Below are 16,902 nucleotides of genomic sequence, written 5' to 3' on the forward strand. Positions count from 1 at the left end.
CAAATATATCTGTCTTTGTTTATGGCTAGTGTTTTGTGTCTTTTTTAAAGAAGTCCTGTGTTTTTAAAAAATTCCCTCCTGTTTTCCTTTATATTATTTTTCTGAGGTTGTCTGTTAGATGGCCCCCTGATTGCTGTGTTTTTTATCTCTTCTTCATATTCTCTGAGCCTCTTGTATTATCCTGTCCTATTTTATACCGAATCTTTCCAATCTGGGAATTAGAAGTATAGGTCATTGGAAGTTGGATGTTACTGCTGCCTGGATTCTCTGTCCTCTTAGCTGCTAAGTTCAGTCTTTCCACCTGTGCAGATGTTCCTCATGTGTGCAGGGGCCCCCTGGTCTGTCTTTGTTTACCAGAGAAGAGCTGTGAGGCTGTGTCTGACAGATCTGCTTTGTGCACCTGAGCAGATCTGGTTCCTGATTGACCTGCCTCTAGGTCTCTGTCTCTATCTGTCTCTCTCCCTCTCTCTCCCTCCGTCCCCTGACAAGTCTCACTCTAATCTCCATGTGCCTCGGTGGGCCAGGATCACCAGGTCAGTTCTGCTTCTGCTTTCCTGGGTGCACAGCTGGCTGTTAGGCCACAGACTTCTCCCCTCTCCCTGTGTTGGGCTGAAGGGGTCTCAACTCCAGGGTGGTCACTCATCCAGGCAGCCTGAGAACCTCCCACACTCTTGAGTATGAGGAGGGTCCAGGGAGTTTTGCCCACAAGGCAAAGTGGCTGGCAGGGATGTGGGGCAACTGGCAAAGTTGTCCTGAATGTAGAGGTCCTGAGTATAGACCTTGCAGCCTCAGTCTCCTGACTTCAGTGGCATTTAAGCTCAGAGCCTCTCCTGGGGTTCTACTTCCCCTGCAGCCCCTTCTAACGTGCAGGCCTGGGGTCTCCTTTGCTCTCTTTCCTTGGTCAGCCACACTCCTCTGCTCCCCATCTTGTGGGAATGTGTAGAACACCACCTGCCGATGGCCTCTTCGCTGGCCCGTTACGTGGTTTACTTTCTTAAAAAAAACTTTAGGAGATTTTAAAACCCTACGAGTTTCCTGTTGCCGCTATAACAGATTACCACAAACTTAATGGCGTAGAACAACATGAATTTATTCTCTTGTTCTGGAGTCTGAAGTCTAGAATGGGTCTACAGGGTTGTGTTCCTTTTGGAAGCTCAGGGGAGAGGCTGCTTCCTTGCTTTCATTTGCTTCTAGAGGCTGCCTGCCATTTCTTGGCTCATGGCCCCGTCCTCCATCTTCAGTGTGCAACACTCCGACCTCTGCTTGCATTGTCTCCTTTTCTCTGATGCAGACCCTCCTACCTCTTTCACTTGTAAGGACCCCTGTGATTTCATTGAGCCCATTGGATAATCCAAGATAGTCTTCCCATCTCAACATCCTTAACGTAATCACATCTCTGTAACTATGACATCTTTTGTCATATTAAGGTAACAGTCATTAGGAGGTGGACCTCTTTGGCAGTGCCATTATTCAGCTGACGACAGACACCCACATTCACCAGCCTTAGCAAATGTCACCTTCCAGCTTTCTGCCTTTTCATTTATTCGGACAACCTTTAAAAAAAAAAACGAGTATTTTATAGTGAAGCACAGATACTGTATCATTTCACACTTCTCTGTATGTATCTGACATACATACCTTTTAGAAAGTAAACACAATACCTTTATTACACCCAACAAAATTAACAACAGTAATTCCTTACTATTACCTAATACCAAGCCCGTATTCACTTTTCCCCACTTGTCCCCAAAACGTCTTTTGCAGTTGGTTTATTCAGATCAGGATCCAAGCAAGGACCGCACGTTGCATGTGCTTCATATACTGAAGAAACCAGGTCACCTGTCTGGTTGGGTTGCCTGATTTTGCCCTCGTGATGTCCTTGGATGAGTTCCTCTATCCCAGTGTCTCCCATAGACTGGTAGTTGAGCTAGAGGCTAGGGCAGATTCAGGCTTTGTATTTTGGGCAAGAGTACTTGATAGGTGGTGCTGGGTCCTTCTTACTCTCCTGCATCAGTGAGCACAGGTTGTCTGGTTGGCCCATTTCCAGGTGATGTGATGGATTAGTGGGTGCAGGTATTGTCAGCCTGACCCCTCCATCGGACATTTCCCTTTCTGCCTTTCACCTGTGGTTTAGCAATAATTGATGATCATTGCCAATGTCCACTATTTTATTAGGGGTTGCAGAATCTCTAGTGATTTCATTCCTTCTGTGTCAATTAGATGTGGTGGTTTGATTCCTTTTTAAGTATGTGTGTGGGGATCTGTTGGGGTCTTGGGAAGGGTGGGAGGTGAACTTGTGGCTCAGTCCACCAACTTGACAGCTGCCACGGTGTGGGTTTGGACCTTGTTAACTATGGACCTTTGAAGCCATCTAAGTAGGTGCCACCCTTCAGGGAGATTAGGGAGCGTGAGACGGGCACACCAGGAGCACCCTGGGCAGGAAGCCCGGCCTCCCAGCTCGTCTCCCAAGTGTGATCACGCTGAAAGTGCACTGAGTTTATGTATGGTGCACGCTTAGGTTTTGTGCACTTCTCTACCCGAGTGTTACACTTAAGTAAAAAAAGTTTACCCCCAAAATGTAGAAGCAGCAGCCAGTAAGGAAACAGGCCTGGGCATGTCTGTAAGAGGAAAATCAAAAAATTGGAATTGAGGAGTCCAAGGTTAAGGAGGGTTTCACTAAAGGATGTTGTGATTAGCGGTTGTAAATGCTTTTTGGAGTTAGAGAATCACTGGAGCAGAAGCAGTTCTGTGTTTCGAGCCAGTCCTGTGAAGGTGGAGGAGGAGCAGTTCAGACCAGCAGAGTAAAGTCTACACTGAAGACCAGCATGAGGGCTGACCCTGATCGGAGATGACTTGCAAGACAGAAAGGAAGGCCGCATGCGAGTGAAAGAGAAGTGATTAGCAGGCTGTGAGGAAGTGGAAGGTTGCTTGGAGTGGAAGCGCACTGCACGTGTATCCATTCAGTGGGTGTTTGTCCTGGGGATGATTCTGCACTGACATGGAGGGGAGGACCGTAGTGCACAGACAGGCCAAGAGGGGGCCCTAGGAAGGAGCAGGGACTGTGGGGTTTGTTGCTCGCTCACCTCCCATGAAGCACAGCTCGTTCTCCAGTCCCCTGCCCCATCCTGGAAGTGCCCAGATACCTGGGGCTCACGTTGATGGCTTCAAAGGACTGTAAGGGATGCATTCATTGCAAAAATCAGACTTCCCTTTAGCTTTCTAGTGGGTATTCCTGGTTCTCTTTTTTCCTAAAAACATCAGTTTGAACTTTTTCAAACTCAAAGTGCTTTGACAGCAACTGTAAGTGATTCTCTTTGGCTTGGGCTGCTCTGCTCAATCCTGTCTCACCCCTACCTCCAGTCCTTGGGTCGGAGACAATCTGGGAGTAGAAGTGTCTCTGCTGTGGCCAGGAAGGTGGTCACCCTTCCAGGTCCTAGATCCACACGTGGAGCAGACTTGAGCCCCAGGTTCTCTGGTCTGTGACCAGGGCACAGAGTCTGCCTCCATCCTGGTCCTGGTCTCGGTCTTACTAAGTGACTGCAGTTCCAGAGAAGCAGGAGGAATTGCCCAGATGGGAGTCCTGTCCATACTAGCCAGTGTTAACTAGAATTGGGCAAGATCTTAGGAGAGACCTGCTCATCTTTATTGTGGTTATTGTGGGCCCAGATATCTAACTCCCTAAGAGTACATCCCAAATTCAGGGTCCTGGGTGGCTCCCAGTGAGACCTGACCCACGTCAGTGAGAATACTGAATGCATCCAGGACAATTCCTCTGTGTACTTTCTCCTCCCCAGGGCTGTCAGCCTCACTCCAGCCCCAGAAAACACTGGAGCGGGGGTGGCTCTGGGCTGAGGAGGAACATGTGTGTTCTTTTAGGAACCAGTGACCTTCAAAGATGTGGCTGTGGACTTCACCCAAGAGGAATGGGGGCAGCTGGACCCTGTTCAGAGGACCCTGTACCGTGATGTGATGCTGGAGACCTATGGGCATCTGCTCTCTGTGGGTAAGGCGGGGACTGCCCAAGTAAACGATGCTGTCCCCCTTGCTATCCCCTGTGCTACTCTCTGTTTACAAGCTTACGAGGCCTTAGAAGGGCTGATATGATCTTGAGCCCTGAGGTTCAAGGACGAAATCCCTATTGCTCATAAAGCATGAAGTGAAGTCATTCATGAGAAATAGGCAAGGGAGAGTTACATGGCTCTACAAGTCTGTGTTTTTCCTCCACATGTAGGGAATCAGATCGCCAAGCCCGAGGTCATCTCCCTGTTGGAGCAAGGAGAAGAGCCGTGGTCAGTGGAGCAGGCATATCCTCCTCAAGGCACTTGTCCAGGTGAGAGCAGACCCCAGGTGGGAGCGAGGAACCTTCCTCCAAGCCCTCCTTGTTTGAGAAGTGGGCTGAGGCCGTGAGGAGTTCACTTCCTCAGATACGGTCACAGTTCCTTCCAAGGAGCTTTATCCCTTATATTGACTTTTTTCTGCTGTTGATTCAGAGCAAATATGCCCACCTTTTTAACGCGGTAACAGTTTTTGTATGCTACAGTTTCCCTCCTCACCTCTCATGTTCTCTGCTTTGTCCCTTTGTCTAAGAAGACTTCTATTCGTTTACCTGCTTTTTAATTTTTTATTGCCAAACTTGTGGCATGTAGACACTGACTCTTCTTTCAAAAAACAACAAAAAATGTTTTTAAATATAGATAATGTATTTACATGATTCAAAAAACTCAAAGCTATATAAAATGTGTAAGCTGAAAAAAATCTCACTTATACTCTCTCCTCTTATCCACATTATTATTATTCTCCAGAGAGGCACACAGACAGACACACAGACACACAGAGGCACACACAGGTAACCACTTTCCTTTTACTATAAATTTTGGGGTTATTTTGTTAGTGGTTGCCCTGGGAATTATAATTAATATCTTAATTTATAACAATTTAGTTTGGGTGACTATCAGTTTAATATTGATAGTATATAAAAACGTTGCTTCTGTATATCTCTGTCCTCCCTCTTTTGTGCTATTATTGTCACAAATTACATCTGTACATGTGTCTCAACATAGATTCATAACATTTATAATTTATTTATAATTATTGCTTTATGTAGTTGTCTTTTAAATCAGATAGGAAAGAAACAAAAAATGCATTTGTATGGTCTTCTTGTATTTACCTATGTAGTTACATTTACTGGTGGTCTGTATTTCGAGTTCGTGTCTTTCCATTTCAACCTAAAGAACTCCTTTTAGCATTTCTTGTAGGGCAGGTTTACTAGCAGCAAACTCTTAGCTTTTGTTTATTGGAGAATGTCTTGATTTCTCCATTTTTGAATGATAGTTTTGCCAGGTATAGAATTCATGGTTGACATATTTTTTTTTCCTCTCTGGCCTCCTTGGTTTCTAAAGAGAAATAAGCTGTTTATCTTGTTGATGATCCCATGTATGTGATGACTTGCTTCTCTCTTGTTGCTTTCAGGATTCTCTCTTTGGCTTTGGCTTTTGAAAGTTTAACTACAGTGTGTATGCGTGGGCCTTCTAGATTCCCAGGAATAATGTTAGAACTTTTCAAATCTATGGACATCTCACTCCTCAGGTTTTCCTTTCATTTTCTGGTTTGTGTATTGTGTACCCCATCTGTTTTCCATCACCTCAGACAGTAACGCTTTAAAACATTGCCATTAAATGTTTGACAAATACCTACTTCCTAGAAGTTTTTAGCGCTATGCAAGTTCCCACAAGCCTTTCAAGTTGGGTCTTCCTGGGAACCACCAAACAGGTCAGATAATGACTGTTCTTTGGGAATGAGGCTTTGAAAAAGCTCTAGCTTTGTTCTGTTCCTTCTATCACCAGAAATGTGAGCTGTTATTTTCCAAGGCAACTGCTGAGTTGAGGAGTCAGATGGGATTAGGGTAAGTTAAAATGCCACAAAACTCACCGTTATTATTGAAACTCAGTTTTCCTTGAATAAACTCCCTGGGTTGCTGCAAGGCTTTGGTTAATTTAGAGAATTCTGAAGAAACTTATTCTGTCAGGTTTTGCCAGTTTTATGGTTGCTTTTATGGAGTGGTGAAATTTCACTGACGTCTTACCGAGGTTAATTACTTGTGATAATTTCTATTGTTTGTTTCCTGAGTTTCTTCATGCAACTATAAGCATATAGGCATATGTAGTTACTTTTCATCTTTCCAAAGGTAGAATACAATATACATCTTTCTGTATCTTGTTTTTTTTTTTTTTTTCTTTTTTTTTTTTCGGTACGCGGGCCTCTCACTGTTGTGGCCTCTCCCGTTGCGGAGCACAGGCTCCGGACACGCAGGCTCAGCGGCCATGGCTCACGGGCCCAGCCGCTCCGCAGCATTTGGGATCTTCCCAGACCGGGGTGTCCCCTGCATCGTCAGGCAGACTCTCAACCACTGCGCCACCAGGGAAGCCCTATCTTGTTGTTTTTAATTTAACGATGTACCATGGCCCCCTCTTGAGTCCTGAAGTTGGACATCTTCCCATCTAACAAAGTGGACTTTCGTGGAGTCTTACCAGTTGCCCCCTATCTGGATCTGAAACCTTCCACCAAGGAGTCATGAATTCTAGTAGCTTTAATGGTCAGTGCTGACCATTCTAAGTAACTGTCCTGAGCCCTGTGGTTCCACCACCTCCATCCTTACACTTCTGCCTTCTTGGAAATCATCTCAACTGTCTCTTTGATCTCGATAGAACCAGGAATATCGGCTCTCCCTTCTAGATTGTTTCCCTGTCTTCCTGATCTATATCCCTGATGCCAACCTTCTGTGAGTCCGCTAAACTGGAAATGGGGAAGTCATCCTGACTGCCTGCTCTTTCCTCTCTAAGAAGTAATCTCTTGTCTGACTTCTGAGATTTTCTTCCTCTGAAATGTCAGCTGTGTCATTCAGCTTCCACCAACATCACCCTCAGGTAGGCACCCTCATAAAATTCCAGCTCAAGTTGGTGAGTGAATTATTATTTGTTATTAGCCCCCTCAGATGTTGTTTCTAGATTTATATCCCTGAAATCTTCCATTATGAGGTCTCTGCCAGTAAACCTACAGTGACTTGAGTTGCCTTTTAAATAACTCTGACTGGATTTCAAGACCTTCCAATTTTGTCTATTATTTTGCTCATTTCCTGACTAGTTGCTGCAGTTTACTCAGCTGGCATCCTTAAGGCCCTCCTTACATTTCAGTCACATCATGCATGCCTTTGCTCATGCCATGCCAGCAGTCTGTCTGTATATGAGCCATGCCCAAAGACTGAGCTCATGTCATTTCTCTTGTGTGAAACCTTCCTTGATTGCTTCTGTCATGGTCTCCTTTTCTGACCTCCCATCCGCTTAGCATCTACAACCCCACAAACTCTCAGTGATGTAATGGGTGTATTCATAACTGTTTAGATCATCACCTCATCACATAGATTATAATTTACAGGTGGAAGAGACACTCAGGCCATAAGTACTGAGTATGAAGCTGGACAGACATTGTTTATCTAATCAGTGACTTGGTCAGCTACCATTTTTAAAAATTTCTACTGGAAAAACTCAAAAGTTGTTTGAAGATCATTCCCTAATTACTCGGAGCTAAGCTTAAAATTGATAGTAAGTGCCATTTCTTGAGCAGAGTAGAATCTCTCTCTGTTGTAATGGACTTGGGTAGTAAAAGGGGGAAAATGGTGTATAGTGAAGAAAGAAGAAAAACCTGGAGAAAGAGGACAAGGGTCTAGGCCCTGTTGGGTACCTGCAGCATTAGACCCTGTGGTATGCTGAATAATGATACCCGACCCCACAAAATGTCCACATCTGAAACTTGTGAATATGGTGCCTTATATGGCAAAAGAGACTTTTTCAGATGTGAATTAAACTAGGGATCTTGAGATAGATTATCTTGGATTGTCTGGATTGGCCCATGTTATCGTGAGGTTGTTCTAAGAGTGAGGCAGGAGCGTCAGAGACACAGAGATGTGACTGACAGAAGCAAAGGTTGGAATGATATACTTTGAAGATGGAGGGGGTAGCTACAAGCCAAAGAATGCAGGCAGCTTTTAAAGCTGGAAAAGGCAAGGATGTGGATTTTCCCCTAGAGCTTCTGAAGGAAAGCTATCTTGATTTTAGCCTAGTGAAAGCCATTTAGAACTTCTGACTTTCAGACTGTGAGACAGTGAGTTTGTTATTTTAAGCCACTACATGTGTGGTAATTTGTTACAGCAGCAATAGGAAACTAATACAGACCCCTGTTGTTGGAGGACTGATACCTCAGCAGTGATGATAGGTAGCTTCCACATATTGAATTTGCCAGACATTTTGCTGGATTCACAATCTCATTTAATCTTCAGAAGAGTCACGTAAGGATAGTGGCAGAGCCAGTACTTAAATACAGATTATCAGACTATAACTCCTGTATCTGCTTCATTGCAGTGTGCTGTCTTTCAAGTCTATCTCTTTTGTCATTATTCTACACATGTTAGAAGAACTTTAGGAGTATCCTGAAACCATGTGATTTTTGCCATTCAGGTGGATGATTTTGTGTTATTGATTGAACTCCGTGAGATAGGAAATAATGTGATAGCTTGAAGCCTTTGTTGGTGATACTTTCTCTTAACCCTGTCCCCTTCTTTTTTTGGCAGGTGTCAAAGTAGGGGAACAGTAAGGACATTATAACATAGAAATGAATTAGCACACTTTAATAATTTAAACATTAGTTGCTGAGGGGCTGGTTGTTCATCTGTCTTTTGTTAAGCCAGTTATTATTTTTTCACCTTAATAGTATTAAATGCATCTGGATCCTTCAGACAACCCCCCAGGTTCAGTGATTCACTAGAAGGACGCCCTGGACTCAAAAGGCATTATATTCAGGGTAATGGTTTATTACAGTGCAAGGACACAAAGCAACATCAGCAGAGGGTAAAGGTGTATGGAGCTAGGTCTGGAGGAAACCAAATGCAAGCTTTCAGTAGTTCTTTCCCAGTGGAAAGAACACACTTAATTACAAAGAACACACTTAGTTCCTTCAGCAATGAGTTGTGTGAAGTGTCACCTACTAGGGAAGCTTGCCCAAGCCTGCAACTCCAGGGTGTTTATTGGGGGGTTGGTCATTTAGACACACATGACTGACTGACTAATCATGGAAGCTCCAGAACCCCAGAAGCAAAGCAGGTGTTCACCATAAATGACATTGTTTGTACAAACTATCTAGAGAAGTTGGTACAGTATACTTCAAGGGTTCAAGCACGCAGAACACTCTTATGAGTTAGAACATTCCAGGATCTCAGTCCTTAGGAGTTGGCCGAGGGCCAGTCATGAAACAGGCCTTCTTGGGAATGTGCAAAGTGTGACCAACTCAAGTGTGTAGAGTTAACTCTTCCCTGCACACATGTAATAACTGGTCCTCCTTTTCATGGGAAGATACTCCTAAATGGGTTTTGTTCATATTCAGTGCACACTTTGTATTCTGGTTAACTACTTTTGTTCACTTTTTACTATTCTTCTCTTTCCTATTAACAATCTTCCTCTGGGTTACAGGTCTATTTAGAAACAAATTTATGCTTACCTTTTCAATAATATGGACAGTAAATCTTACCTTTTCCACTCTACTCTTAGGAGTTCTTTCCCTATGCGCTCATGGATATTTTCTGTTTATTTCAGAATGGATGAGAAACCTTGAAAGCAAAGCATTGATCCCAACACAGAGCATTCTTGAGGAGGAACAGTCCCATAGCATGAAGTTGGAGAGATACATATGGGATGATCCTTGGTTCTCCAGGTTAGAAGTTTTGGGATGTAAAGACCAATTAGAAATGTATCACATGAACCAGAGTACAGCTATGAGGCAAATGGTCTTCATGCAAAAGCAAGTACTGTCTCAAAGAGGCTCTGAGTTCTGTGAACTTGGAGCAGGGTGTAGCCAGAGCCTAAGCATTGTTCCATCTCAGAAAGTTTCTCAAATAGAACATTTCTATAAGCCTGATACAAATGCTGAAAGTTGGAGATGTAACTCAGCCATAATGTATGCAGATAAGATTACCTGTGAAAATAATGAGTATGACAAAGCCTTCTACCACTCCATGCAACCTGTTCACCCTGCAAGGGTGCAAACTGGAGATAATCTTTTCAAATGTACTGATGCTGTTAAATCTTTCAATCATATACTGCATTTCGGTGATCATATGGGAATGCATACCGGAGAAAAACTATATGAATATAAGGAATGCCATCAAATCTTTAACCAGAGCCCATCATTTAGTGAACATCCAGGACTTCATATTGGAGGAAACCAGTATGATTACAAAGAATATGAGAATATCTTTTACTTTTCATCCTTTATGGAACATCAAAAAATTGGTACTGTAGAGAAAGCATATAAATACAATGAATGGGAGAAGGTCTTTGGGTATGACTCATTCCTTACACAGCATACAAGCACTTACACTGCAGAGAAACCCTACGAATATAATGAATGTGGGACGTCTTTCATCTGGAGCTCTTACCTTATCCAACATAAGAAAACTCATACTGGAGAGAAACCCTATGAATGTGATAAATGTGGAAAAGTTTTTAGGAATCGTTCAGCCCTTACTAAACATGAACGGACTCACACTGGAATCAAACCCTATGAATGTAATAAATGTGGAAAAGCCTTCAGCTGGAATTCTCATCTTATTGTACACAAGAGAATTCATACAGGAGAGAAACCTTATGTATGTAATGAATGTGGGAAGTCTTTCAACTGGAACTCCCATCTTATTGGACATCAGAGAACTCATACTGGAGAGAAACCTTTTGAATGTACTGAATGTGGGAAATCTTTCAGCTGGAGCTCCCATCTTATTGCCCACATGAGAATGCATACTGGAGAGAAGCCCTTTAAATGTGATGAATGTGAAAAAGCTTTTAGGGATTACTCAGCCCTTAGTAAACATGAAAGAACTCACTCTGGAGCAAAACCATATAAATGTACTGAGTGTGGAAAATCCTTCAGCTGGAGCTCCCACCTTATTGCCCATCAGAGAACTCACACAGGAGAGAAACCCTATAACTGTCAGGAATGTGGCAAAGCATTCAGAGAACGTTCAGCCCTCACTAAACATGAAATAATTCATTCTGGAATTAAGCCCTATGAATGTAATAAATGTGGAAAATCCTGTAGCCAGATGGCTCACCTTGTTAGACATCAAAGGACTCATACTGGAGAGAAGCCCTATGAGTGCAATAAATGCGGAAAATCCTTCAGCCAGAGTTGCCACCTTGTTGCCCATCGGAGAATCCACACTGGTGAGAAACCCTACAAATGTAATCAATGTGAAAGATCCTTTAACTGTAGCTCTCATCTTATTGCACACAGGAGAACTCATACTGGAGAGAAACCATATAGATGTAATGAATGTGGGAAAGCATTTAATGAGAGTTCTTCCCTTATTGTACATCTGAGAAACCATACTGGAGAAAAACCCTACAAATGTAATCATTGTGAAAAAGCTTTCTGTAAGAATTCTTCTCTTATTATTCATCAGAGAATGCATAGTGGAGAGAAACGCTTTATATGCACTGACTGTGGAAAAGCCTTTAGTGGTCACTCAGCCCTACTTCAACACCAGAGAAATCATAGTGAAGAGAAACTCTGTGAATTGAATTGATGAGAGATTTTTCTTTTATTGTACATTTGATAACACACTGAAAAAAACCCTATAAGTGTAATCAAGATGGGAAATTTTTAATACGAGTTCAGTAAGACTTCTCCCCTTATTAATCAGTAGAAATTATCTTCGTAGAAGAAACCTGTGAATGAAAAGAATAGGCAAAAGCCTTCCATAATTGTGTAGCCTTTATTTAACATCAAATAATTACAGTGAAGAGGACACCAGACTTCCCTCATGGTCCACCAGGAATCCTACTTGAGCAACATGAATGTAGGGGATGAGACATCTTTTAGTAAGAGATCTCAACTATTTGTGGATCAGAGTGCATTGCTAAGGGAAAAACTTTATCCTAGGAAAAGTGTTTCAACTAGATATATGCTGTTTTGCATCAAGCTGGAATATTGGATGGAACTTTACAATAACATTTTGTGCATCATTACGGAAACACAGATTGTGCTATTATAAGGGGAGGGTCTGGGTGCCCTTTAAGGAATAGAATATGGAATACTAAACCTGAATTTAAGGAAAAAAAAGTGTTGAATGGGATATTTACTGTTGATCGAGATTAACCTTAGAAAACATTAGTAAATGAGATTACTAATGATGGAAAGGTATTGCCCATAAGTATGAGGCTGATGTTGTTGGAACAAAAGGTGATACTTAATAACCCAGTGTGTCAGTGACCATGGTTTACTCATTACTGCATTGTTGGACAATTAGTTTGTAATCTGTTTTAGGCAGTCACTGTTAAGTTATAATTATGGATACTGAGTCAATACACATAACAAAAAAGGAATAAAAAAGACACAAAATTGTATATACATATCAACTATAACATCTAAAAAGTGTATATGCGTAACAACTGGAAAGACCCATGGATAAATTAACCCAGTTAAGGTTTCTTTTTTAAGTTTTACGAACACATACAGCACTTATCATGTGCTAGACTTTGTTTTAAATACTTTTCAAATATTAACTTGTTCAGTCCCCTTAATTCTATGAGATAGGTACTATTATTATCCCAGTTTTACAAAGGGAGAAACTGAGGCAGAAATCATGAGAAACCTACCTAAGGACACACAGCTAGTTAGGAGTAGAAAGATTGTTTGGCTCCAGAGATTGTTTTAACCAATGTGTTGCACTGCCTCTGCAGTGATTTTTTTTCCCCTAATTTTTTTTTTTTTTTTAATTTTGTCCAGTATTCTTATAGTAGATATTTGATAATAAAAATCAAATTCCTAAACAATGAGAAGTAAAGTTACCTGGCTTTCTGCCCTGTGGGATTTCGGGTACTATGAGAGCAAAGCTCCCTTTGGAATATAAGTCTGGATTGGACATTCAGAATCAGTGCATTTTCTGGGCCCTGGGTTCCCTAGAATTTCACCACCTATGACCCTGAGGATTACAGCAGAGCAGGGGCTGGAGGACTCACTGGAGGTTTGGGCAAGTCCGAGGAAATGCCCCTTGATGGGTTTAGAATGCCCTTCATGAGGCAGAGGGCAAGAGACACATCTGCACATGAGAGCACCATTTCTCAAGGTCTCCCTAGAATTCAATGTTTATATTTTCTTTATCTTCTCCAGATGAAGAGATTACTTGATAATGGGGAGGATTCAGAAGGGAAGGGAGCTAATCAGTCATAAAATGAGGAAGTGTCTCTGAGTGTTCAGAGTGGAAAGGGGGCAAGATGAATAGGAGGACTTGGGTGGTGTTTCTTCGGTTCACAAATATTTCCTGTATTTCCCTAAGGTAGGGCTATAATTAAGGGCCAGCAGTCCTTCCTGGATGGGTTTCAAGGGCATTGGTTAGAAATCCAGAGTACAGAAGGTTCATCTCGTTCTCGAGGGGTCCATGACCCTCCAGTGGTTGAGAAAAAGTGGCCTGCTGGTATGGTGGAACTCTGTGCTCACTGTCAGACTCCCGTAGCTGGCGCTTCCATAGGTATGTAACACTGACCCTACCTTAATGTATAGGGGTTGCCCAGTAAAGGTTGCAGGGGTAAATTAATTGGATTTCTTGTGTGATTTGTGCAGAGATCCTTGGAGAGAATAGAGGCAGCACTATTAACCTCTGTAAGAGACAGCAGCCTAATGCATCAAGAGGTGTACTGCCAATATATGGGTATTGTATTCTAACACCCAAAGTAATATACTTTGAACCCAGATTCTCTGATTTAGGGACTACAAAGGATTTTATAAGTCATACACAAATATTCCACAGGCATCCTGGCAAGTTCTGTAACTGTACCACCAAGCTTAGTATCTTTTAAAAAATATTTCTAAAAGGGCCTCCTGGACTTCTAAAGTGTCCTTCTAAAAGGGTCCCAGACTTCTCCTTCCTCCTAGAAGGATTCCCTACCTCCCTACCACCTATTACACAACCTTATATATGCCCAGGGCTCCCAGGTCCCCTCTTACCTCCCTTATTCTAACCCACATGTAGCTCAGATCATTGCCCTTTTGACACTCTTCCCCAACTCTGAAACCTGCTGGGCCCAGTTGGAACTCTCCATTCAGCCATCTTTTGCTGTGTCTGAAACTTGGGTCTCCCCTCTGCACAGTACCTTTTCTTAATGATCCTTGCAGGGAGTGGCTGCTTTCTCTCCCAGTCTTCTTCATTTGTTGCTTCTAGATGGTGTTCCCTCCCTTCTCTCTAAAGCTGAGTTCTGACTCTTGGGACACCAAACTGTCATATATCACTCTTGCTTCCCCTCTGTTCCAATCACCTTATGAATGGTTCACTCTTGCCATCCGTAAAGATTTCAGCTCTTGCTGTATTGCATCTAAAACAACCCCCATCATAATACTTCCTGATTTTATTGTCCAGGTGGATGATCTTCCTGTGTCCTGACCTCACAGTTCTTTGACCTGTCTGCTTATGGTTTTGTCACCCACCCTGCAACAGACAGTCACTCCCATTGGCATCCCTAGGACCATTCCATTACCAGTGGCTGGAACCTCCCACCATCCATTTCAAGTGTCTTTTCCTAAGCTAGTTGGCTGTTTAGTACCAAGATTCCAACAGTCCCTTCACTGAATCTTCCCTTACGCTTGCTCCCAGCAGACGACTTTGCTTCCTGTTTCCCTGAGTGAATAGAAGCCAGCAGGGGCCTTGCATGACATCTGTCCACCTTCTCTGCCCACTTTCCATAATTTCCGTGCCTTCCCACTGGTGCCTGTATATGAACTGACTGGGTTGGCACCAGAGCCTGTCCCATGTCCACTACTCCAAGACATCGCTTCAGCAAGTTTCCCTTATCTCTTGTATCTTCAGGTTTTCTATATATACTGGATTATCCCCATGAACATGTAAACATACTTAAAAAAAACAAAACAAAAAACCCTCTGGCTCCTGAATCATTCTCTGCTTTGTTTCAGAAAGCAAAATATCTCAAAAGTTGTCTGTTCTTGCTGTCTTCACTTCCCTTTCATTCTTTCTTTTTTTAAAAAAAAATATTATTTTTGGTTGCATCAGGTCTTAGTTGGGGCACATGGGATCTTTTGTTGTGGCGCATGGGCTTCTCTCTAGTTGTGGCACACAGGCTTAGTTGCCTGGCAACATGTGGAATCTTAGTTCCCCGACCAGGGATCGAACCCACGTCCCCTGCATCGGAAGGCAGATTCCTAACCACTGGACCACCAGGGAAGACCCCTTTCTATTCTTTCTTGGACCCACTCCAAAACCTACCTTGCTGCCAGATGACCTCCACATTGCTAAATCCAGTGGTCATTTCTGTTTTCTTCCTTGACGTTATCAGCAGCATCTTAGATTCTTAGGTAATAGATCATTTCCTTCTTGAAACACCTTCACCTGGCTTTTGGGACTTGCCTCCTGCCTCTCTGGCATTCATTTCAGGACCCCTTTGCTGTTCCTTCCCCACCCCCTTTACCTCTTACCGTCAGACTGCCCACTTCCCATCTGCTCACAGTGCCTTGATCTCATCCAGTCTTGAAGCCCTGTGAACACCACTGGTATGCTGATGACTCTCCCTTTAAGGCCACAGTTTGATGAGTTTTGAAAAATGTCAACACCCTTGCAACCACCACTACAATAAAAATAGAGAATATTTGCCCTTCTCCAAAAAGTTCCCTCATGTCTTTTCACAGTTAATCTCCACCCTACCCCAAGACCCGGGCAACCACATGTCTGCTTTGTCAGTACCTATTAGAATCGTCTTTTAGAGTTTTATAAAGATAGGATCATACAGTATTCTATTCATATGCTACGTTTGTATCCAGATTCTTTGGCTCAGCATGTTTTGGAGGCTCATCCTCATTGTAGCATTTGTCAGTAGTCTACTTTCTTTGCTGAGTGGCTTTCCATTATGCGGATGTGCCACAGGTAGTCATCCTGTTCACCTGTAGACGGACATTGACTTGTTTCCAGTTCTGGGCTGGTGTAAATACAGCCGCTGTGGACATTCTTCTTCAGGGCTTTTTTGTGTATGCAGGTTTCCATTTACCTTGGGTAAAAACCTAGGAGTGGAATAGCTGAGTTGTATGGTAAGTAAATGTTTAACTTCATAAGACACTTCTATGGGCCTTTTAATCTGATGTCTTTATTCTGTTTTACATTCTGGGAAATTTATCTCTTATTTTTTAATATTTCATTTTTGCCATTTAAAAAGTTTCTCTTTTTAGGACTCCTGTTATTTAGATGTCAGCGTGTCTGTGTCTGTTGTTCATATCTGTTACCTGCTCTTTTATGTTCTCTAGTTCCTTCTCCTTCCTTTTGTCTGGACATTTCCTCAGCTTGCTAATTTGTTTCTCAGCTGTCCATTTTGCTGCTTATTTCCTCTATTGTGTCTTCATTTCAACCACTATTTTACATTTCTAATATTTCTACTTGGTTCTCTTTTATGTGTTCTTATTCTCATTTCCTATTGTTAGTATCATGCCATATCTCTTTAAACGTGCTTAATTGACTAAGTTAAAATTTTGGTCCATCTGTTCTAATATACGTGCTTCTGGTGGAATCTGTAATCCAGTGTGGTGTTTTTCTTTCTGAAATAGTTATGCTCAGAAAATTGCTTACTGCCTGGCCAGTGAGCACATTTATTTCTCTTAGGGAAGCAGCTACTCCCATCAGTTTTTATGCATACATGAGACAGGATCAGATCCTGGTCCCTGTAAACCCCACTGAATTCAGGGGTGGGAGGATGGATCCTAGGATGGAGAGGTGAAGGCATCAGAAAGCCAATCACTGACTTCTTACCTCACAAGATAACTGAAATGTGATTCACTAGCCCAGGGCTCTGTGGAGGCAGGGTG

At 42.6% G+C, this 16,902-nt stretch overlaps 1 protein-coding gene across 20 annotated transcripts in view; it reads left to right on the forward strand.

Annotated features, from left to right (window-relative positions):
* ZNF606 (zinc finger protein 606) overlaps positions 1 to 16,169 on the forward strand; it is a 50,506-nt gene extending 34,337 nt beyond the window's left edge. For 9 of the 20 annotated variants that reach the window (XM_067019861.1, XM_067019862.1, XM_067019866.1 and 6 more), the window contains 3 exons: positions 3,877 to 4,003; positions 4,232 to 4,330; positions 9,642 to 16,169. In XM_067019861.1, coding sequence (XP_066875962.1) covers positions 3,877 to 4,003; positions 4,232 to 4,330; positions 9,642 to 11,629 — 2,214 coding nt within the window. In that variant the 3' untranslated portion in view covers positions 11,630 to 16,169. Of the gene's footprint in view, positions 1 to 3,876; positions 4,004 to 4,231; positions 4,331 to 4,802; positions 4,847 to 5,469; positions 5,587 to 5,843; positions 5,903 to 6,640; positions 6,924 to 9,641 lie in introns of those variants that run through there. The other 11 variants (XM_067019873.1, XM_067019870.1, XM_067019871.1 and 8 more) reach the window with 11 other exon arrangements.
* Positions 16,170 to 16,902: the final 733 nt, after the last annotated feature.

The sequence above is a fragment of the Kogia breviceps genome, chromosome 18 (assembly GCF_026419965.1).
Source record: "Kogia breviceps isolate mKogBre1 chromosome 18, mKogBre1 haplotype 1, whole genome shotgun sequence".
In the NCBI taxonomy this organism is placed as follows: Eukaryota; Metazoa; Chordata; class Mammalia; order Artiodactyla; family Physeteridae; genus Kogia; species Kogia breviceps.